The sequence below is a fragment of the Sus scrofa genome, chromosome 9 (assembly GCF_000003025.6).
Source record: "Sus scrofa isolate TJ Tabasco breed Duroc chromosome 9, Sscrofa11.1, whole genome shotgun sequence".
NCBI classification, from domain to species: Eukaryota; Metazoa; Chordata; class Mammalia; order Artiodactyla; family Suidae; genus Sus; species Sus scrofa.
Window position 1 is genome coordinate 108,759,810 of NC_010451.4, and position 22,984 is coordinate 108,782,793.

Sequence of the window (22,984 nt, forward strand, 5' to 3'; positions counted from 1 at the left end):
TGAAGTTTGAATATCTTTTTAATTGATTATGCCTATTATGAAAACCAGAGAACAGAATTCAAGCAGCTAAGCTGGGGGCTCCAGATGTGTACAGGGAAGGTCAGGGCTGTGGTCTGGGTGGAGCCCTGAGGGAGGAGACGGGGAGCTGTGCGCTGTGCTGTGTGTGCTCACAAGGCAAGAGGACTCAGGCAGCCGGAGGAGCTGCTGACACTGAGGGACAGTGGTGGGAAAGGCTCCTGGGACCAGCCCTCAGCCCTGCCCGAGTCATGGCAGAATTCCTTGTTATGCAGTGCAAGGGTCTGTTTGCCCAGTGGTTTGAAAAATCCTTACACAATGATGACCTAACAGAAAGATGTACACATTCTCTGAAAGAAGCCAAACCCAGAAAGGAAGTGCTGCTAGATCCTCAACAGACACTTGTAGAGATGATGATGAAGGAAAGTTGAGCCCTTGGTGCATCATCTGTCAGGACCTCTTCCAGGCGCTACAGACTGTTGTTTCTCGAAACAGACAGTAGGTGATGATGGCGAAGTAGAGGGCGCTCTTGAGGAGTAGAAGGAGGTAGGTGTAATAGGCAGAGGTGTTTGTGAGCTGCAGTTGCATTGTACCTAGAAGAAGTCACATGATTAGTTTCAACAGTTCCTTTAGGTTAAGACATAATGATGGAAGACATGTTACAGTTAGGAGCATGTGAGCCATTACACGTTGTGCATGCAATGAAATTCCCACAGAGAATACAGTCCATGGATTTTTGGTGGTTTTCACATTGGGGTGGGGGTGGGTTTTTTTTAAAAAGGCATTATATAAAATGGAATAAAGTGGTTAACCCAAATCTTTTGAAACTTTAGGAGCTCATGCCTCAGTCACCTGTATTTTCTTGAATGCCTCTTATTTTGGCTATGATGTTATAGGATCGTTGCACCTATTCTCCCCTGAAGTTTTGCAAGAATTATAAAATATCAAGCAAAAAAATAGCAATTAAGATGGATAAGTCTGGCTACTCAATGGATCACAAGGCTGAGTCTCTTCCCATGGACATTTCCCTTTTCCATGCTTCATTTTTACAGAGTCCAAACTCCAGAATAATTAACACTTGGTGTGGAAAGGGATCAGGAGATGATGTGTTCCTGACTCACTGCCCTTTGTCAGCTAAGGTGTTAGCTGAGTTCCAGGACCCCAATACTGAGCATTAAGGAAGGATCAGCAGGGCCAGAGCCAGTGCCTCTCAATTCACTTAGAATCTTCCACCCAGGAAGAAAGAGCCACCACTGAGTACTGATTCTGTGCCAACCAAATGGATACCCTATGGGAGACATTCCACATTTAGGACCTTATGTCTTCAATAACTGAGGTAGGTTCCCGACTGGCAGATGAGGAAAAGTATTGCTCAAAAAAAAATGTAAGTAATTTATCCACATTCATGCAACAATAATAAAAGAACTGAGGTTAACACAATATTGTAAATTAACTATATTCTATATTTTAAAAAAAATTAAAGAAAAAGAACTGGGTTAAAGTTCAGTCTGTGATAATCAGAAACCCGAGCAGTTATACCCCCACCCTTATGTCCATCACGTCTTGAGAGCCTTAGATTTAGGATTTCTTGCTTTATATCTATATCTTAGAGGAGGAATAGAGAACTGAGAAAGTGTGTGAACCACTGATTCAGATGCACTGGACTGAATCCCCAGATCCAGCTGTGTGACTTGGTACAAGGGACTTAATTAATTGTAGCTCATTGCCCTCATCTGTATGATGTGTGTTTGGGGGGGTGGGTAGAATATTGTACCACCTCGTATAGGAGTACTATGAGAAGTAAACAGAATATGCATGCACAGCACAGCAAACACTTTCTGTATGTGAAGCTCTAGTGAGTATCAGTTCCTATTATTATCTGCTATCAATCACCAAAGACAAAAAAATCCACAACTTGATATCACCTTTTGTCAGTCATTAAAAACACAAGCCACACAAATGAATGAAGCCAGTATTGAAATAATTCAGAGTCTATCGCTGCACCTCTCACTTACAATCATCTCATACCCAACCAACATTTACTGTGTTAAGATCACTCCCAGAAAAGACGGATGGACTTAAGATATCACCATCTATTCTGTAACATCCAGAAAATCTGGTTTTTCTATCTTCAGCCATGAAATTAAAAAGTCAGGTTTATGCACGATAGAAAAATGCTATAGCATGACATAAAGGCAAAGATATATAAAAACTTACCACTTGTATCTTTCAGGCAAACATCTGTAGTGACCTCTATAAGAAATAAAAGCAAGTATTAATGAATTCTCTGTATCTATTATTTGGCAATATGTGTCTCTGGTATATAGGTACACACAGATTGACAGGGAGAATCTGCTAAGAGAAAAGAGAAACATTAAAAATAAGAGCCCTACAAATCCAGGAATAGATGGTTTGAGCCAATATAACTCAGTAGATCTAATTCACATATTGTTTTCTGCACATAAAGATGTTGAAGTTCATAGAGGGTATACCTTTGTTCTTTTTTTTTCCCCCACACTCACAGCATATGGAAGTTTTCAAGCCAGGGATCAAATCCAATCTACAGCTGTGACCCACAGCTTCAGCAACGCCTGATCCTTAACCCACTGAACCCAGATCGATTCCCATGCTTGAAGCACAGATGGCGCCAAATCCTTATCCCACTGTGCAGCGGTGGGAACTGTTATTGTTGTTTTGTTGTTGTTGTTGTTCTTCTTCTTCTTTTAAATCATGACTCAAGGGTAATATGCAAGACCGACTTATTTTCTTTCTGGATTTACAGCTCGGTGCTGTGTCTACCCCAATTAAAGTGTTCAAGAAATACTTGTCAAAGAGAAAAATAATCAGTAAAAGTGTGTGCTCTACATCTTCACTACCCACTGCTAACATCGAGGGATGTTCCCAAAAGAAATTCATCAAGTCCTAGAATCCACAACAGAGTCTCATGTTTGAAGGGGTCGGCTTATGTAAATTCCCATCTAGTCAAAATAAAACAGCCATACCTTTCCAAATCATGCATATCTTCGATATCCCCAACTCATGTATGTGATTTTCTGTAGTTGTGGTGTTTGTGAGCATACGGATAAAAATATTAATGAGGCTAATAGCTATTGAGTGAATATGGTTGGGCCAGGCACTAGCTTAACTGCTTGACATGAATTATCTCCTTTAACTCCCAGAGACCCTGGAGTGAGTTGTATGTTGGGGAGAATGCATATTACAAAGGATGAGTAAAGATTAGAGGGTAAGTAACTTGCCAGGAGTCACAGCAGTGATGGCAGTCGGCATCAAAGGAACATTGCAGGAGATTAAAAGAGATGAAATATTTATTATGGTAGCTCAGCATTTCAGTGCAATGCTTTCCAGGATAGAAAGATAGACCAAATCATATTTCTAGTTATCTGACTATATAAAACCTAAGGTGAGTGCTGTATTTATCTACAATGAAAAAAAAAAAAGGCAAACATTCACACAAAGACAAAATGTCTTTTAAAAATAATAGACTCTTTGATGGAGGAAAGTAGAGACAACAGTGGTTGTTATGGCTTATCTTTTTTTCTCCTAGATGTGTTCTTGTCTACATGGTATGGTTTGAGTATGGCATTTTATGCCCTGTAGGAGATCTGTTTTTGGTTTTCTCTAAAAAATGGGTTTAAGATACAGGCATCTCTCACTTTTCAAAAATTTGCTCTATGCCACTTCGCTTTTACAAAAGACCTACATTAATACCTGTTTTCAATAATGGAAAGACATCTGGAGAGAATTTGCACTTTTATTAAAAAAAAGGCTAAAAGCAAACATTGCATGTAGTGTTGGTTCTGCAGCCAGGCTTTATAGAGACAGTGTGGACCCCCAGCAACAAGAGCGGCATGGCCGAGGAACCACACTCAGCATCCCAGCATCACACTGCCATAGCATTAGGCTGCCAGAATACTGTGTCTGTGAGGAGCGTCTGTGTCTTAGATCTATTTACTCTGTGCACCTGTTGGTAAGATGTGTCCAAGATGACTGCATCTTCACTCTATGCCTTCAGCTCAGGAAAGATTTTAAATCTACTCTCAGGCAGGGAGGAAGGCTGTAGCTGTATAGACTTTCAAGTCAATCCCTAGAATGAAAATCTTAGTACACTCACGTTAGATGTTAAAATATACTTAAGAAGTGACTTTCATAGGTCTTACAGACCCCTTTCTTTTCCTTCCAGTGAATGCATTCATTATAAGATAAAGAAGAATACCTTATTACCACGCATGGATTGGGGTCAAAACAAAAGTAACAATTTTTATTCCTAAAATCTGTGAGTGTCCTAAATTGTCTTTCACCATCAAAGCTGTTCAAAACCTTGTGCTGGATTAGGTTGAGGTCCTCCAAAATCGCTTTACTGATTTGTGCTTCCGCGTCATATTTTTATCTTTCATCTTAACAAACAAAAACTTCTAAGAAACAACTGCTGGGGCTGAAATAAAAGTTTCTTGAGAGGTATTGACTGATGGCAGGAAATGCATTCATTATGTAGCATGGGAGTAAGTCTGTACATTTTAGATTCATCCAATCTTTAAGTACAAAAATTTACATTAATGTGGCATATAAAGTACAAACCTTAAAAACCTAAGACATAATAAAACCATGGTAGTCAAATTATTCTACTTTTTATTGAACTGTAGTCTGGCTCCCTCATATGAACATTATTTTGTCATTTAATAACTCATTGTTACTGGGTTATACTAGGAGTAATGTGAGGCTGAAGTGAGAGTGACTTTGCTTGCTTAGTAGAACCTTCCTGAAAGATGTATAATTATTCTTATTACTGATACAGTAAGAGCATCAAAAATAAAATCTCTTTGTCATTTTTTTAGTGCTAAATTTTACTTTGACATACATTGTTTCATTTAATCTATACAACAACCCTAAAATCCATCATTGTGACCTTTATATTTTAGATAATAAAATGAGTTGAGGAGTTCATGTCGTGGCTCAGTGGTTAACAGATCCAACTAGGAACCATGAGGTTGTGGGTTCGATCCCTGGCCTTGCACAGTGGGTTAAGGATCTGGCGTTGCCGTGAGCTGCGGTGTAGGTTGCAGACGAGGCTCGGATCTGGCATTGCTGTGGCTTAGCATAGACCAGCAGTTACAGCTCCGATTGGACCCCTAGCCTGGGAACCTCCATGTGCTGAGGGAGCAGCCCTAGAAAAGGCAAAAAGACAAAATAAATAAATAAATAAATAAAATAATATATAAATAAACAAATAAAATGAGTTGAAAATGGTTTAGTAAATATTTTTCTTTTTTATGTTTCAAAGGCAATATAATTTTATTTCTATGGGGAAATAGTAGGATATTTATGCCACCATTAAATGTAAAAAAAATTAAGAATGATTTATATTTGTTTTTCATTAATACTTGACAGAAAGGGTGGGGTATTTTCTTTTTAAAAAAACAAAACAAGAGTTCTGGGAGATTATGTTAAATTTATAATCACATACCTTTGTTCATTGAAGGAAAAAGAATCTCTTGATCAGTTCCTCTTTTGTTATTCTCATGTTTGACGATACATATGTGTTCTTTGTCTGCTGACTTTTGAGTCACCGTCAGCCAGCTGAATTTCATGTACGTGTCGTTAGTCTGGATGACATCTCCCTGCTGGGAATCCAGAACCGTATTGCCATTCTTTTCTTTCCAATATACCTTAATAGCATCAGGGAAAAATTTCTCAAGAAGACAAAGATGTGTCCCAGTGTTATGGAGGTTTATTTCAGCAATCGAAGGAAGAAATATAGTGGGCTTAGGGGACATGTCTGCAGCAAGGTTTCTATCTGTAGGGGGAAATGGAATAGAATTGAAAAGAATTATTAGAGAAGCATAAATATTGTGTGGTTTGGAACAACCTAGGGTATAGTGAAAGGAAGCAAAGCTGCCGTTGAAATAGTTCTCACCACAGCCTTTCATCCACAGTAGGTGGTGAGGTTCTTATTATAGTTCTCATTTTCAACAGGAAGAGATGTTGGAGAGGTGATATAACTTTCCCAGAGTCACAGCTGTTCAGGAGCAGAGGCTGGCTCACACCTTATCTTTGCTTCTTGTCCATTTGCTCAGTTGGAATATGGCTTAAAACTGCCCTGTATCTATACTTGCAACATTCATGAACACATCACTTTTCTTAAACCTCTTTTGTTTTATCATAGCAGAGGCCGTTTTAAGGTGGATGAGAGTGGTGGCAGGGATGGGGATGGGGGAGAAGACCAGGTAACTTTGATGGTTTCTTTACAGGTCAGAATCTTTGGTCACTTCTAAACAACTTCCCTTTCCTATCTCATCATGTTTTGTAATTTATGCTCTCTTTTCCACATATGTTCTGCAGCTCTGTGGAAACTCACTCTTCATTTAACTGATTCTGAAAGGCACCATATTTAATTCCTATATAAATAAATGTCAGGAAAGGAATATCATTTTTTAAACAACATGCAGTTGCTTGTATTAATGGGAATCTACATCCATCTTCACTTGACAATCTATCAAGTTGAAATTCAGCTTCCAATGGGAGTCCATGCCCAGTTCTCAAGTGAAGAATTTCTCTTCGTTGATTTCTTATTTTGTACAACTTCTCAATTCCATGTCTGAAATACACTGGATTTTTGAGGAGGGCAATATTAAAGCTGTACTTCCAAGTTATTTATAGTGCCTTGAATTTAGAAGTGAAATATCAATATTTCCAATATTTCTATTAAAATATATTATTTTCAGAAATGCTCTTAAATATATCTTACCAAGTAATGTACTTACAAGAGTTTGTTTTGTTTTAGAAAATGTTCATCAAGAACACATTTTATTTTGGAATTTCATTTGAAGTTGAAACATGACTAAAAACTCACTAAAAACTCAGTATATGTGTGTGTGCGTGTGTGTGTGTTTTGTATGGTCTTTTTAGGGCTGCACCTCCAGCATATGGAAGTTCCCAGGCTAGGGGTGGAATCGGAGCTACAGCCAGTCTACACCACAGCTACAGCAACATAGGATCCAAGCTGCATCTGTGACCTACTTCGCAGCTCATGGCACCACCGGATCCTTAACCCAGGGATCGAACCCACGTCCTCATGGCTACTAGATGGGTTCGTTAACCACAGAGCCATGACAAGAATTCCTAAAAACTCACCATATTTGGGCTCTGAGTGTCTCCCCCCAAATTTGAGCCTATCCTGTTAGGCTGCTGTACTGCTTGTGAGCTCAACTATTTCTTTGTTTACACATGCTGAATAAAGTGTATATATAATTATTTTATTTTTAAATTTTATTTTTAATTTTATTTCACTTTTTTTTTATTTTTTAGGGCTGCACCCAGGGCATATGGAAGTTCCCAAGCTCGGGGTCAAATAGGTTGAATTGAAGATTCAGCTGCCAGCCTAAGCCACAACAGCCACAGCAACTTGGAATCCGAGCTGCATCTGCGACTACACCACTGCTCATGGCAATGCCAGATCCTTTGATCCACTGAATGGCACAAACCCACATTCTCAGGATACCAGCCAGGTTCTTTTTTGCTGTGCCACAGAAGGAACTCCCTAGTTTAATGTTAAAAGTTATGGTTCCTGAGTTTTCTTGCAGACATAACGTCAAAGGATGTCACTTGAATGCTGGAATGTTACTTGACTATATATTTATTGTTAACCTAGTGATTGAAATTATAAATGTTAGAATCCATTCCAATTAAATTTTCAGCTGAAACGTTAATGCTTTACTGATACTTTTTTTTTTAGTTTGTATTTACTTTAATAATTCAATGGGAAATTTCTTAAGAGAGAACTATGTTTCTCCTTTGAGCAAAAAAAAAAAAGGGGGGGGAAATATTCTTGAGAATTTCTGCCTATGCAGCAAATTTCCTGACTTTTATACTAAATCAGGGAGCAAACAAACAAACAATGTTGATTTTTTACTCATATTGTAAATATAATTATGTTACAATGTGCTTATTTTAATTTTATACATCTCCCTTTTAGTGCAAATAGTATTTTATTCATAATAGTAATGACAGTTAATATTTCTCCAACTGTATATGTATTTTGTTGATCTTGATTTATATGTTCTACTTTTTTTCTTGTCACATTTTAATAAAATAAATACAGATCATTTATATTTAAATAAGATTTTTAATTTATTTTTTCTAACTATGTTTAAGTGACCTTACATCTGACCATTTTCTTTATGAATTTATTTTTTTTCTGATAAAGATGAAGCCAAAGTTACTGGCTATAAATTTTAGAACCAATAAATATTGACGTAGAAATGATATCAACTAAGATAAGGGATTAAGATTTATTTTTTTGTTCTATGTCATAAAGTATTCATAAGCTATGTTTCAGAACATAGAACAACAACAGAAATTTTAAAAACACACATTTTAATCTCACTTTTCTTGCTAAGTGAGATAAAAGTCCGCTAAGGAGAACAAAATACACCTAAATTCAATCTTTTTGCATGAGGGGCCAGTGATAACACTTTTCATTTGAACAGTTAGAAATGCAACTATATACATTGGAGAATATCTGTTTTGTCACTGTTATAGGCTTCAATAACTCTCTGTACTGCATACAATTCTCTTTTAGTAGGTGTAGGACATCTATCCAGGACCCATCACATTTTAGCCATTACGCCAATTCAAACTATCTCATTCAACTCCAATACAACCACTGCTGGATTACTGTTATCCCATTTTATGGATTAGGAAACTGAGGCCAGAGAATCTCTAAGTCCACATAAGCAGTGATAAGTGATAAGACATAAGTGATGGACCTGAAGCTCCAGGTCAGCCTGACTCCAAAGCCCAGGCTCCTTGACAACACACTTTCCCCATTAGAAGAGCAAATGTATCAACTCACAAAACTTACCTATAGTAACACACTTCAGCCTTGGGCCAAACACATACATATGAGCACTTTCTGTAAGTTCACATGCACACAAATGAACTCCTATTACCGTATTTACACTAGTATCTTTGCTGTCCTTTACTATAAGTATTTGCTTTAAAATTCTTCTAAGTTTTCTAGATACCATCACATTCCTGCTTTTTTTTCTAAATATCCTTAACCATTATTCCCAAGTAATTGTTTCTTCCCTCCTTCTAAAAACTTTTAAAAAAATATTGCATTCTTCTGATACCTACCTGTAACAGCAAGTTTTGTTCCATCTCCGAAGACTTTTACGTAATCAGGCCACAGTGATTCAATCTATATCAAAAACTTTACACAAATTTAGCTCCTCTGATTTCTTTAGATCCTGCTGGAAGTATAACAGCCTCTGATTCAAGAAACCAGGGTTCTGTTTCTGGCTCATTTTGCTCCTAACAAGTTCTATGGCTAAACAAATCAAGTAAGCCCAAGCCTTATTTATTTGAAAGCAATGATCTTAATGTAAATCAGTTTAACATCCCTACCAATGCTGAAGTGAGACCAAAAGAAAACAAGATTTGAAAAGTGATTTGATTTATAATAGCATGGAAATAAGAGATTATAGTAATAATTATTATCATCATCATGACTATTAGAAATTTGTGTTGATTATGTGGTCCAATGTGATATTTTAATCTCATGAGACCAAAACATGCTCCATTTTATCATTTAATAAAAAATATGTACTCCACTACATATTTTCCTACTTTCTTTGTTCCTTTTTATTGACTTCTTTTTATCGAGCTAGACCCGACACATATAACGCTCCTATTTTTGAGCATAAAATCTGATCCCATGCTCCTTGCTAGATCATCATGGCCTTTTTTGTTCTTTTCCCTTTGTGACTTTGATCTTCTATTTTTATTATGTGTTCTGCCTGTATGTGTGTTTTCTGTTTCAGGTCTTCTCAAATAGACTTTGGAAGCAAGAAGTTTGAATAGATGACAAATCGTTTGTGCATTATAGATTGCTACCTTTTACACCCTGAGGATTGATAATTTAGTAAGGTCTAACTATGATATGACATGAGAAATAGGAGAATATGTTTGCAAATCCTAGTTCTATGATATAGTTGAAAAACATACAAAATTCAGACTAAAAGTGCCAGGACATAAGATGAGGCTTTCTTTCCCCCAAATTATCCCTCATAAAAAAGGGTTTGACTATGTTTCAGTCCTTGTGCAAACTGTCTTTTTTTTTTTTTTTTTTTTGTCTTTTTGCCTTTTCTAGGGCCACTCCTGCAGCATATGGAGGTTCCCAGGCTAGGGGTCGAATTGAAGCTGTAGCCACTGGCCTACACCAGAACCACAGCAACACGGGATCTGAGCCGCGTCTGCAACCTACACCACAGCTCATGGCAGCGCTGGATCCTTAACCCACTGAGCAAGGCCAGGGATGGAACCTGAAACCTCATGGTTCCTAGTTGGATTCGTTAACCACTGAGCCACAAGGGGAACTCCCAAACTGTCATATTAAAAGATGCTCTTCTAATACTCTGCTTTGATCAAAAAGCATATGTAGACAATGTGTCAACATGAAATGAAAGCAGATAAAGCTGGTTTTGGAGTATTCATATTATTTAGTAAATATTACTTGGGATTGAATCTCTACAATTTTGCTTACCTTGCATGAGTATAGAAAAACAGAATAAATTCTAGGAATGCTTTCCTTTTATTTCATAAATGGGTAATTTTTTCTTTGAGTAAAATATACAATGGTATCATCATACGGCGATCACAAAATAGTGAGGCTCTGAGATGACTTAGAAAGTTGCTCTAAGGTAGATGTTTTAAATGCCTTTTTAGGTTCTCAACAAAATTTTTTACAAACTACGTGGGCAAAAAAGCAGTATTTCTCAACTGATATTTGTATTAATTTAATATTTAACTTTATAAATTTAATCTAAATAAATCAAATATTGCAGTTGGATATTTGACCCTTATCTCTGTCCATATAATTGTATATGTTCAAGTTGCAATAATAATAATAGTAATAACTTTTTTTTTACTTACAGATAGTGCAACTGGAAAATGAGAGGTCACTATATTCAGGCTAATGATATTTAAGATAATGTTTATTACATCTTAACTATTTTTAGAAGCAGGTAACCATTATATAGAAACTGAGCAAATTTTTAAGTAGTGACAATTTGTTCTAAAATGACCTAAGACTAGATGGTAATTAATACATTTAAAAGTACTCCTGATATCATAAAGAATTCCAATGGGTAAATGAATAATAATTTGAATTCTGGAGAAGGAATTGACTTTTTTTAAATCATCAGCCATGTTCCGACAGTTGTGGTATGTAATTTTCATTTTTAATTTCTTTTAATTGTCACAACATCCATTTGAGATAGTTATTACACAGATGTAATAAATGAATGGAAATATATCAAACTGTTAACAGTGATAAGTTCAATATAAAAATTTAATTTTTCCAACTATTTTGCATAATGTGAATATTTTTTTAAAGTATAAATAACCAGTGAATCAAAATTTATTTGCTAAAGAATGATCATACAGATGGTGATGGACCCAGGATCAAAGTCCTGATGTTCTATATTATTCACTTTAGGAATTATTTTGCACTGCTGTTAAAGATGAGATGAAAATCAATAATATAAATTTTTCTGGATTTGGGGAGAAAAGAGGACAGCGTTTATCTAAAACTACAGAAAAGAGATAAATAAGAAAAGCGTTTCTCCCTTAAAAGTCCATCTACAAGAAAAGCATTTTGAACCAACAACTTAACAGTAATGGATTACAGACATGGTCCTCAAAGCACTTTAATTTCTAGCCTGAGTCTACTGTTTTTTGATAAGTCAAATTTCTAAAAGTAGCATTTCAACTGCGTACAAGCAGGGAAGTGAAAAGGCCATTTACAAGATAGTTTTGTTTCCAGGTACAATGACCAGTAGGTGCAAAATTACTCTCCATATGCTGAGGCCAGGAATGTGGCACTCAGATAAAAGGGATCCTAGACTATTTTTTCAAAAAACATCTGTCACATTTTCATTACTAAGTTAAAATAGAAAAAAATGTTACTTACCAGGGGGAGTTACTATGAGCTTAGTCCCCTCTCCAAATATCTTGATCCAGCGTGAGCTATCACACTGGTTAAAGCTCCTATAAAAACCTTAGCCTTCTCCTAGCTTCATGACATGACTAGCAGTTTTAAACCTTTCTTCTGGTAATTTTATCTCCTGGGTTCTTTTGAAAGTCCTTGAATATAGGCTTCATGGCATCTGATATTTAATTTTCCTCAGGTCCATCCATTTAAATGGACCAAAGTGTCTTTCTACCACAAAGGAGTAATCATGGAAAAGTAGTGGTAGGAAATGGGAATCATAAAAGCAGAAAAAGCAAAGATCAGTGCCAGCTGGTCAACTAACACGTTTCTAAATTACCAGGAAAAGTATTCAGAGAAATAAGGTTTTTTTTTTTTTTTTTTTTTTTTTTTTTTTTAATTTCCAGGTATTCCGTTGTGTTGACACTGCTCAAAGACTGCATCAAAGAGCAGGCTTTTCTGTTCTCACAAACACCAGTCCTGCTCCATTAGTGTTTGGGGGATATATTTCTGAGAGGAGGAAACTCTTCAGTAACTGAAAATGTAACTATGTCAAGATATACTGAGAAATGTGAAAAGTTTTGCTTTCTTCATAAAGCCATTTTTAGCACTGAGCAACAGGAGTTTTACAAAGGCAATGTCAAAGGAGAAAATAAGTTCTAGGATAACTTATGTTTTTCCTAGGATAAAATAAGAAATTTGTAGGATTCTTTTTGAAATAATATATTCCTTGATTGGCCAGTGGGGACCTGCTATATAGCACAGGAAACTCTACCCCATATTCTGTGATAACCTATATGGGAAAAGAATCTGAAAAAAGAATGAATGTGGGTATATGTATACCTGAATCACCTCGTTGTATACCGGAAATTATCACCACATTGTAAATAAACGATACTACCAAAAACTTTTAAAAAATGAAAACAAAGAATTGGTGGATTCCTTATTTCAAGTAGGAAACTAGTTGGGTCGTTAGTTGTAGGCGAACTTGGAAAGGGAAGAGGAGATGCCTTTATTTAATACCTAATGTTTCACAAGGAGAATGTTTACCTTTGACAGTATTTCAAATAAGCTTTTTTTAAAAAATAAGAGTTAATGATGAGGTCTTACTGAAGGTTTTAGGAAGGAAAGCAACATGATCAGATCTGTGCTTTAGGAAGATAATGTAAGAGCAGAAAAATGGGTTGGTCAGGGGAGCAATCCTAGCAGAGCAGACACATTTCAGAGACGGTTGCCATAAGCCACCGAGAGGCATCCGAAGACCCAGGTTATTGTAGTGACAGTGGGGCTGGATGGAAGGGCGGGTGCAGTAAATATTAACAGCCATGTCAGGATCTCTAAAGAATTCACATGTGATAAATCAAATTACATTAAGGAGGTTGAATGTGAAGAAAAAGATCAGATTCACATTCTACCACTTCCACTCCTGGCGATGTGTCTTTCAGTACATCTCAGAGCATCAGTTTCCTCATCTTTAAAAGGGAGGTGATAATATCTCTTTCTCAGCACGTTTCTAAAGTTAGCATGAGCTAATGTGTCTAGAAGCGATGATACAGACGTTTGGGAACAGAGAATTCACTTTCTTGGAAGAATGGAAAAATCTGAGTGCTGCGTAGGACCAAGAAATCAATAATTTTGCTTATAAGCCTGCTTTATGTAACACATGCAAACTTACCACGTTCGGAGGTGACCAACCAAGGCAACTTAAATTCTACTTCAGTGTGAGGAATGAATTCATAAAAATACAAATGAGAAGCAAGTGAAGTAAAGAACAAGTTTCAAATAAATTGCTTGAAGTTTTGCCCCCACTTCTTCAGGTGTGATAATGATTTCACAGCTGACCACCAACAACTGAATTTGGCCGATAATCAAAAGTTATGAATCTCATATTATAATTATTTAGGATTAAGTGGTTATTACCCTGCACATGTCAGCTGGAAAATATGAGTTTCTACACTTGCACTAAGTCAGATTTGGGGGGTGGTGTTGGGAGTTCTCTGCCTTGGATCTAAGAGGTTTGGTTTGAGGCTCTGTCTTTTTTGTGGTGGTGGTTGTCTTTTGGGGGCTGTACTCACGGCTCAAGGAGGTTCTCAGGCTAGGGACTGATTCGGAGCTGTACCTACCAGCCTACACCATAGCCAGAGCAACACAGGATCTGAGCCACATCTGAAAACCTACACTACAGCTCGCAGCAGTGCCGGATCCTTAACCACTGAGTGAGGCCAGGGATTGAACCTGCGTCCTCCTGGATACTAGGCAGATTCGTTTCTGCTGAGCCATGACAGGAACTCCTGGGGCTCTGTCTTCACAGCCAATTCCATTCTCAGCCAGCACACCACAGGGTCTGGTATGGGTTGTGGTTTATTTCGACCAGATGAACCCAAAGTTCCCAGGGTCTCCTGTCTTCTCCTTTCAGGTCTCATATCATGGGAGACTCCTCAAGAACTGTCACATCCTCTCATTTCTTTTTTCCTCAATCTCATAGAAAACCAAAGATATGGAAAGTCAAGAAAACATCATCTTTTGACAAAATATCCTTGTCATGGTGTTAAATCACAGAACTTTGCCCTTTACTGAAAAAGAAAAGTTTGGGGGGAAATAAAGTGATGAGACCTCCTTGTCAACTCAGGTCCCAAGTCAGCGGTGGCATAGATTTAAAAAATAAGAGTCAGAGAAATAGAGTGGGGATCAGGGGGCTACCACCTTCGAGAGGCAATAGCAACCCTCTGAGCCAGGTCATGACTTTTATTTGCTATTTTCTACTTCATTGTACCTACAGAATCACATATGTCATTTACAATGTTACTGATAAAAGCTACAGATATGCAAGGCACAGACCCTTTGCATTCATAGATGCTATAAATGATTAACCCTCCAGAGAAAGATTATATTGTTTATGCTCAAGGCTATTACGCCCTTTCCTCCAACTCTCTTAGGGTTCTGGTCATGAGAACAAGGATCTCAATGGCTTTCCATCAGCGACATCTGGAGTATTTGGCAACTTGCTTTCAAGCAGCCACTCGTACAATGTACATTTCCCATCTCACTCCCTTTCCCCCAGGGATCTGGGAAAGTCTTATATATTTTGCAAGCCTAGATTAGCATCATTTTTCAAGCACCGTCTAGTTTCTTTGATTCACTATGGTCTGTATACATGCATATCTGGCAAGCCTCCAACAATAAAGGAATGGGATTAGAGTCAATCATTTTATCCTGGCTACCTCTTAGAAATACAAGAAGCGACGTATTTTAGCTATATTGTAAGGGGATAGATTTTGTTTCTATTACTGTTCTTCATGTCATTTTTCAAGTCTAGCCAGTAAAAACTGAGAAAAACAGGTCAGGGCTGCCAAACTTGGGACAAAGTGCACAACCATCCATTTAAGGTTGATCCCAGATCCCAGACGGAAGAGCAGGAAAGTTAGGTCTTATTTGGGCAGGTTCTTAGGTAAATGGCAAAGAATTTACATGAAGAAACCAGCCTCCATGCTTGATGTATGTAATAGGAAAACTATTCCAATTATTGAGGATTTCAGAACAGATAGGAAGCTGCAGAAATGGATAGGAGTAAGTATCCATCAGGGCTGGTGGTGGGGAACAGAGAGGTAGGAATTCCCACTGTCATGCAGCAGGTTTAAGGATTCAGCACTCTCTCTGTGTTGATTCAATCCACGGCCCCATGCATTGGGTTAAAGATCAAGTGTTGCCGGTACTGTGGTGTAGGTCAGAGCTGCAACTCAGGTTCGATCCCTGGCCCAGGAACTTCCATACGCCAAGGGTGCAGCAAAAAACAACCACCACAACAAAAACAAACAAACAAAAAAAAAATCCAAAAAACAAGGAGGTAGGTGAAGCTGGGAATTCATCCACTGCTGACTTTTTCCCTTCTAAAAGGTACATAACTTTCATCCAAGTCAGATCTGATTGGGTTCTTGGGACATCACTTATGAAGGCATGCCATCATTGTTATAGCTCCCTTTGAGAAAAATGCAACTGTGATGAAAGGAGTTCAATGTGAACTCCTAGAGCGGCAGGAGAAGGCACTAGTCTGAGAATCTGAAATGCAGGTGTGCCCTACATCCATGGTGAACCAGCTTTGCAAAAGTCACTTGCCATCTCTGGGGCCCCAGCTTCCTCATTTGAAGTGTGGGCACTGGACTAAATTTGTCCCAAGAGCCCTTACTGTTCTCACAACTATGAACCCATAATTAAAAGAATTAGGGAGTCTGTTGTGGTTGCCCAAGTGTGAGAGGAGTTTGGGGTTAAGTAAGAGAGAAAGTTTTCTTACAGGTGCCTTCTGACTCTATGACACTGTGAGATCCCAGCAGGCACAGTAGTAGGTGGCTTCATCAGACTTGACAACGTTACTGATCACCAGGTAAAAGATCCCCTTGTCCTTCGTAACTGTCTCCAAACTGGAGTTAGGCTCATCTAGCTGGTAACTGTTGGTTGAGCCATAAAGGATTCATTTCAGGGGCTCCCCTTCTTTCTGTTGATACCAGTGCACAATGGCATTCTTAAGAGGAACCCCAGACAGCTTGCAACTTATCTGCACTGTTCTGTCTAGTCTTCAGGTAGAGCTGAGTTGATCCTGAGAAATTCTCATTTTGGTTTCTCCATCTGAAAAGCAAGGAAGGCAACCAAAGGCACTTAAAATTTTGATTCTGGACACACACACAATGAAAATTCAAGAAAGGAGAAAAGTCAACCTACAAACCCAAGCCAAAGACACAAGGAAAATCCACATGGTTCGCACTATTAGTGATGAGTAAAAGTAGGGTGTGAATCCGGAGAGAACAAGAGGTGCAGTGGCAGCCCTGGTTCTGTGGAGGCAGGGATGGGGGAGGAAGGTTTGCTTTAGAACCAATGAAAGTCTTTCTCAAGATCTGTTGTAGTGTTACTTTTATCATGTTCCTGGTACAAAGAAGCTTTCAGATGCCTGACAACCTCATCAAAAACACTTATAAGTTAATATCACCTGGGGAGCAATGTTCTCTCATTTTTCTTGTCTTTTCTTTCTTTCTTTCTTTTTTTTTTTTGTTTGTGTTTTTGTTTCTGTTTTTGCTGTTTAGGGCCGAACCTTCCGCCTATGGAAGTTCCCAGGTTGATTTGGAGCTGCAGTGGCTGGCCTATGCCACAGCCACAGCAACACAGGATCTGAGCCACATCTGCAACCTACACCACAGCTCATGGCAATGCCAGATCCTTAACCCACTGAGCAGGGCCAGGGATGGAACCTGCATCCTCATGAATCCTAGTCAGGTTCATTAACTGCTGAGCCATGATGGGAACTCCCTCTCTTACTTTTCCTTGCTTCAAATACACTTATCCTTGGGCTCATTTTCACTCCCTAAGTTATAGATTTTTCACCACATTTTCTGAGCATGTGGGTGGCTATGTATGGCTGTCATGAGAATTAGAAGGAAAATGTTGTATATAGTAATAAATGAGGTAAAAACCCAACATCGTTTTGCGGAAGTTTGTATATTATACAGATCATTAGTTTACAGAAAATTCAGAGTTGGGTAAATACTAACCATTACTGTAGTTATTTGCCTAGGATACTAGGCACTGAAAAAAATTTCCCTTGGTTTGTTACCCTATCTTTTCCTAGACACAATTCTTAATTTTTCAGCATTAAAGCTATATGCTGTACTGTTGCTTGGAGGACAATGTAAGATGTGATTTTAAAGAGGTCCTATGTTCCTCTTTCAGTTGCAATGGCTCAACGAAGTGGTTTAATCTTAGTAGGAAAGGACACTGACTTGTTGCACACTGTGCTGAAACTTGCCTATGTGAACCTCCTTCCGCCCTAAGCCACCTATGTGGTTGTTGGCGCCATGCCCACCTAAAATGGAGAAAACGGAAATAAAGGATTCCACAACTCTCCTAGATTGTGTTATCAGTAAGGGGGTGCACAGGAATTTGAAACCAGTCCTACGTCATTAAAAAGGACTTGCATCTCCCATCACCCATTCATTCATTCATTCGTTCCAAGCCAACACATTACATTGAGCACTGGATTATGGCTTCCTTCCCAGGAGGCTTCCACAGATGGTGAAGCAGAGACAATCTGGGGAACTTGCAAAAGCCAGCCTATGCCCCAGAGGTGAGAATGGACAATAAAGTGACTTAACTGGAAGAAGCCTCACATGTGGGCTCCATGAACTTGCTCAGACCTTGCTCAGGACACATGTGCATGAGGAAAGCCCTCTGCGGGAGGTAGAAAGGAGGAGGTGGGTGTTTGCACAGGTGCAATGACATGGGAGGGTTTTTGCTCAACGGCAGTGGAGTCATTCCCCATAGTGTATTCCAGCAAGCACAGTAGTACAGACCTGTATCTTCCTCGGTAACTCCGTGTATCCTGAGGTTCACCAATGAATTGCTCAGCCATTTTCTTGCTTCATATTTTTCCTCACTAATCCCTTGCTCGTAGACAATATTTTCATTTGAGGAAATATACAGAATTCGTTTTAGGGGCTGGTCGGGCTTCTGCCGGTACCAGTGTGTGTATACATTCCTCTTTAACGTATCTGTTTTTATTTGGCATTCAAGAAATGCCGTATTTCCCCTTTTCTTGGTAATGGATGCTACGGGGTGTGTTGTTAGAATATCTCCACTTGTGTCTGCAAGAAAAGCAAGAGGAAAAATTAATGAAATTTTGATGTTCATTACATAGTATACTTTTGTTCTCTATTCATGAAAAGCATGGGGATTGTTGTTTACATTGTCTTCCTGACAAATTCAGGGCAATGGCGAAATTTGTCAGCCTGGTTTGAATGACCATGTGGGTATTGTCCTCCTGAAAGATTTGATGTGATTGTCCATGATCTGTCCCTTGGAATGAATGAGATACCCTCGGGTAGAGCCACTCACATGTCCAGACGGAGGCCACCACAAAGACCTGGGGCAGGAGCCACATGCTGCCAGCTCTTGTCAGGAGAGGTGATTGAGTAATGAGACGAGTGCAGAGCAAACTGGAGGGCCGATTCAGCGAGAGGAAGTGGTGCTGAAACACACCAGGTAAGACCATAGACTGCAGGGCAAGCACTCAGAATAATTCTCAAAACATCCTGCAGAAATCAGTCTGCTAATTCATCAGCAGATTTTTCTCATTACTGAGTGATTTTTACCAACCAATGGTGTTGGTGTAAGGGAGCCTTCCTTGTTAAAGGACTAAAGTCCTTTGCTGGTCTAACAGAGATAATGAGAGTGAGAGAGAGCAGGGGAGGCAAGAGAGGGAGGAGGGAGGGAGAGGCTTAAGGTCCACACATGATAAGCTTCACGGGTAACTTCTAATCTACTGTCACTGACCCTCATTACACTGTATCAGGCGATCACACATGTAAGCTAAAGAGAGAGGTTACTTGAGTATGACCCTACTCTTACTTTAGATAAGCCAACTAAAGAAGATATTTCACATTCTCTTCTTTTTGACTGTGACCATTAAATGGGAACTTTAGAGATGCTATGCCCTAGGAGTGCCTTAATATAGCTTAACAACAAAAGCTAGTCACTTATGATGGAACATGATAATGTGAGAAAAAAGAATCTATACATGTGTATGTAACTGGGTCACCATGCTGTACAGAGAAAATTGACAGAACACTGTAAACCAGCTATAATGAAAAAAAAATAAAGAACATTATATAAAAAATAAATAAAAATTTAAACAATAAAAAACAAAAGCCATTGTTATTTGCTATTATAAAATGAGCATATACTCGATATGGATCATAATGAAAAGAAACAGAAGAGAAATCAATTGCTTTTTGTCGTATCACACGGAGACAACTACTTGTCCTGGTTCACAGTTGATGAATTCTCTTAACAGGTTTGGATGTGATGTCACATTTTTGATTAAATTTATCTCAAGTATTCTAAAAGTTTTTAGTTATAGTTGTTGCAATTTTAAGTGCTACTATTTTTTAAATTTCTAATTGTTAACTGCCCATATAGAGGATTACCATATATTTTGCATCTCTCTACTTTATAGCTGTTAGAATACTGCATTTTGTGCATGTTCCATGATTTATCCAACTAATCTCCTGTGTTTGGATATTTATATAATTTCTAATGTTTTGTAGCTTACACAGTGAAAAACCTCAAGCATATGAATCTTTATATAATTGAAGATGTTCCTTCAGGGTGAATTCCTAAAAGTGTTTTTTGCTAGTTTGAAGGGTAAATATATATGAAGTTTCAGAATATATATATATATATATATATATACTTCCAAATTCCCCTACAGAAAGTAGTATTTTACATTCTTACCAGCAATGTATAATGGTGCCCTTTGCCTTCCTCAGCCTAATCAACCAAATACATTGTCAGAGTTAAATTCTTTCCAGCCTCATGGGTGAGAAATGGTATCTCAATATGGTATTAATTTACATTTACCTTATGATAAGTAAAGTTGAGCATATTTTAAAAGCCTTAAGAGCTCTTTTTGTATCTCGCCTCATGAATTTGCTTTTCATGTATTCTTGCCACTTCCCATAGGATATTTTAAAAGTTTTTCTTCCATTTTTGAAATATTTTCCATTTTAGGGATAATAGTCCTTCATCTGCTGAACAGGCTAGAAATATTTTCTAATGGTTCATCATTCATCCTTTGATTTAACTTTTTCTTTTCACTAATCAGTCTTTGTTTTAGTTTTGATGTGATAAATTGTATCATTTTTTTTATTGCATCTTGAATTTTAGTAATAGTTACAGACTCATTCCCTAAACCCATGTTGCATGGCAGGGGCTTGAAATTTTTTTTCTTATGGTGGGTCAGATAACAAATGTTTCAAGGTTTGTGTGCCATAAAGAATCTCTTTTCATTACTTGCCTCTACCTTTCCACCTCAAAAGCAGTCACAGACAATATGTCAATATATAAGCATGGCTGAATTCCAGAGGGGTCAGGAGTAGAAGTCCTATTAGGAGGTATCCTAATAAAAGATGCCCTAAAGGAAAATAATTATTTTGCATTTCTTTATGTTATTTCGAAAAATGAGAAACTTCTATTCTGGATTTTGTTTGATTTTTTGCGTTGCTTTTATGTTGTTTTATATTTTGTTTTTATGTTTTGCTATTGTTTTATATTTTGAAAGTCAGTTCAGCCATGGAATTCCTATTCCAGGAAGACAACACTTCAATCCAGACAGCATAGAATAGTAATTGATTAGTTTTAGCAATAATTTAGTGAATGAGAGTTTGTTTCTCTTCATGTGGGAGCCGCAGACCAGATGCCATTTCTACTGCCTGTGTTTGAGAGACAAGAAAACACCATGATTTACAGACACAGACGCTGAAGTCAGAAAGCAGCCCTCCACTCCCCTTCAGTAACTGTGACAACGAAGGAAAGTACATATCCATGCCTCTGTTTCCTCATGTATAAAGTGTGATCAATGTCAACGGATTGTCCCAAGCTTGGGAAACTGATACTCAAAGGATTTAGAACCATGCCCGAGAAAGAGCAACATCTCTGAATAAATGGCCTCTGTGATGCTCATCAGCCTCTCAGCAGACTCCCAGGGAAAAAGATCCTGAGAGGAATATCCACCTCTTGTCTGATCACCTAATGTCCCCAGGAGATCAGAGGCCTTGCCAAAGGAAGTGCGCTGGCCAGGCTGTTCCACAAACCCTCAGTGACAGTGAACATGAACCCCTGTCCTGGAAGATGGTACAAGAACCTCATCCCACCTTCATCCCAGTATGGCCTGAGAGTGTTGATGACACATGGGATTTGGGGTTTAAAAAGTCATTTTATCTTGCTAAGCCTCAAATTACTAGTATTTACGTGGAAACAAAATGAACATTACATGGCAACCACGTTGTGATGATTACATAAGACGTAATATCAGCAGCATGTTTCCTGGCACTGGATGATTTCCTCTTTGAGTCTGAGATGTGTAACTTACAAGTAATCTCTGGATTGTTAAAAAAAAAAAAAAAAAAGTGCAAAACTCGATTTCTGTAATGAGAGGCTCAGGCAGGGCTCCCAGCTGTGCAGCCTCTGCGGTTGCCCATATGAGGATGTGGGTGGCACCTACCTAGAGGTGGTTCTTGTGTTCTTGAGGATGTTATCTAAGAAATTCTACTACTGTGGATAAAACCAGCTTGCACAGTAATATGTGGCCTCATCTTCTTGCTCCAAGAAATTTATTTTCAAGGTGGCAGTGGAAGTGGAAGCAATTTTTCTTGCCTCAAGTTTGTTTTTCTTCTCTCCTAAGTGGCTTAGAGTAAAGACTGTTACATGGTACATGAGATGTTCCATACCCTGATCTGATTTATGCCGGTACCAGTGAATGTATGCGTCGTTAAAATTTTCAGAGGACACCTTACAAGCTATGAGGGCACTCTTCTGTCTTGCTGCAGTAATTGATATTTCAGGTTGCTCCAACCTTAACATCCCAAGGCCAACTGCAAGCAAAAAAGAGAAATTCTCATAAACAATTGACATGTAAACAGGCAACAGTAAAGAGCTTCTTTAGTCTTTCCTGTAGACTCATTGGGGGTGGGGGCAACTCACCAGCCCAGAAAAAGGAGAAGACGACTGCTTCCAGAAGTGCCATCATATCACCAGACTGGATCCCAGCGAGGAGGTAAGAAAGTGAGGGCTCTGTTGATAGGAGGTCTCAGGCCAATGGCAAGAGAACTAGGCTGGCTCTGGTGTCTCAGGAGAAGCAGTGAATAGCATGGGGTGGTTCTCTGTGTTTCTTCATGATCTGTTACAGATGTGAGCACTTCTGGTTTCATGGGTGTTTCCTGTCTCTGAGTGCTGAGCAGAAGGGGTAACAGGGCTCACAATCTAGAAAGAAAAGCCTGAGATGAATGCACACATCTAGATCTGGGGCAGGAATAGTTCTCATCTCCATACAACCAGTTCCTTAAATTCCATGCTGTAGTAACATGCTTCAGAAATATAAGGACACCCCTGCTGTGTTCAGCCCTGATGTCTATCTTTCTGTGA

The 22,984-nt window shown here is 38.4% G+C and overlaps 1 long non-coding RNA gene and 2 gene segments (V, D, J or C); 1 reads left to right on the forward strand and 2 right to left on the reverse strand.

Moving 5' to 3' along the window:
• LOC102158125 lies at window positions 1-22,734 on the reverse strand. The segment is given in 6 exon segments: window positions 1-608; window positions 2,233-2,268; window positions 5,498-5,827; window positions 12,005-12,064; window positions 22,123-22,434; window positions 22,544-22,734. Coding segments are annotated over 6 exon segments (927 nt in total).
• The window catches only part of LOC102158411, a 51,989-nt gene that overhangs the window by 27,475 nt on the left and 1,530 nt on the right, over window positions 1-22,984 (reverse strand).
• LOC110255504 overlaps window positions 1-22,984 on the forward strand; it is a 46,200-nt gene that overhangs the window by 16,625 nt on the left and 6,591 nt on the right. The gene's annotated exons all lie outside the window — the stretch shown is intronic.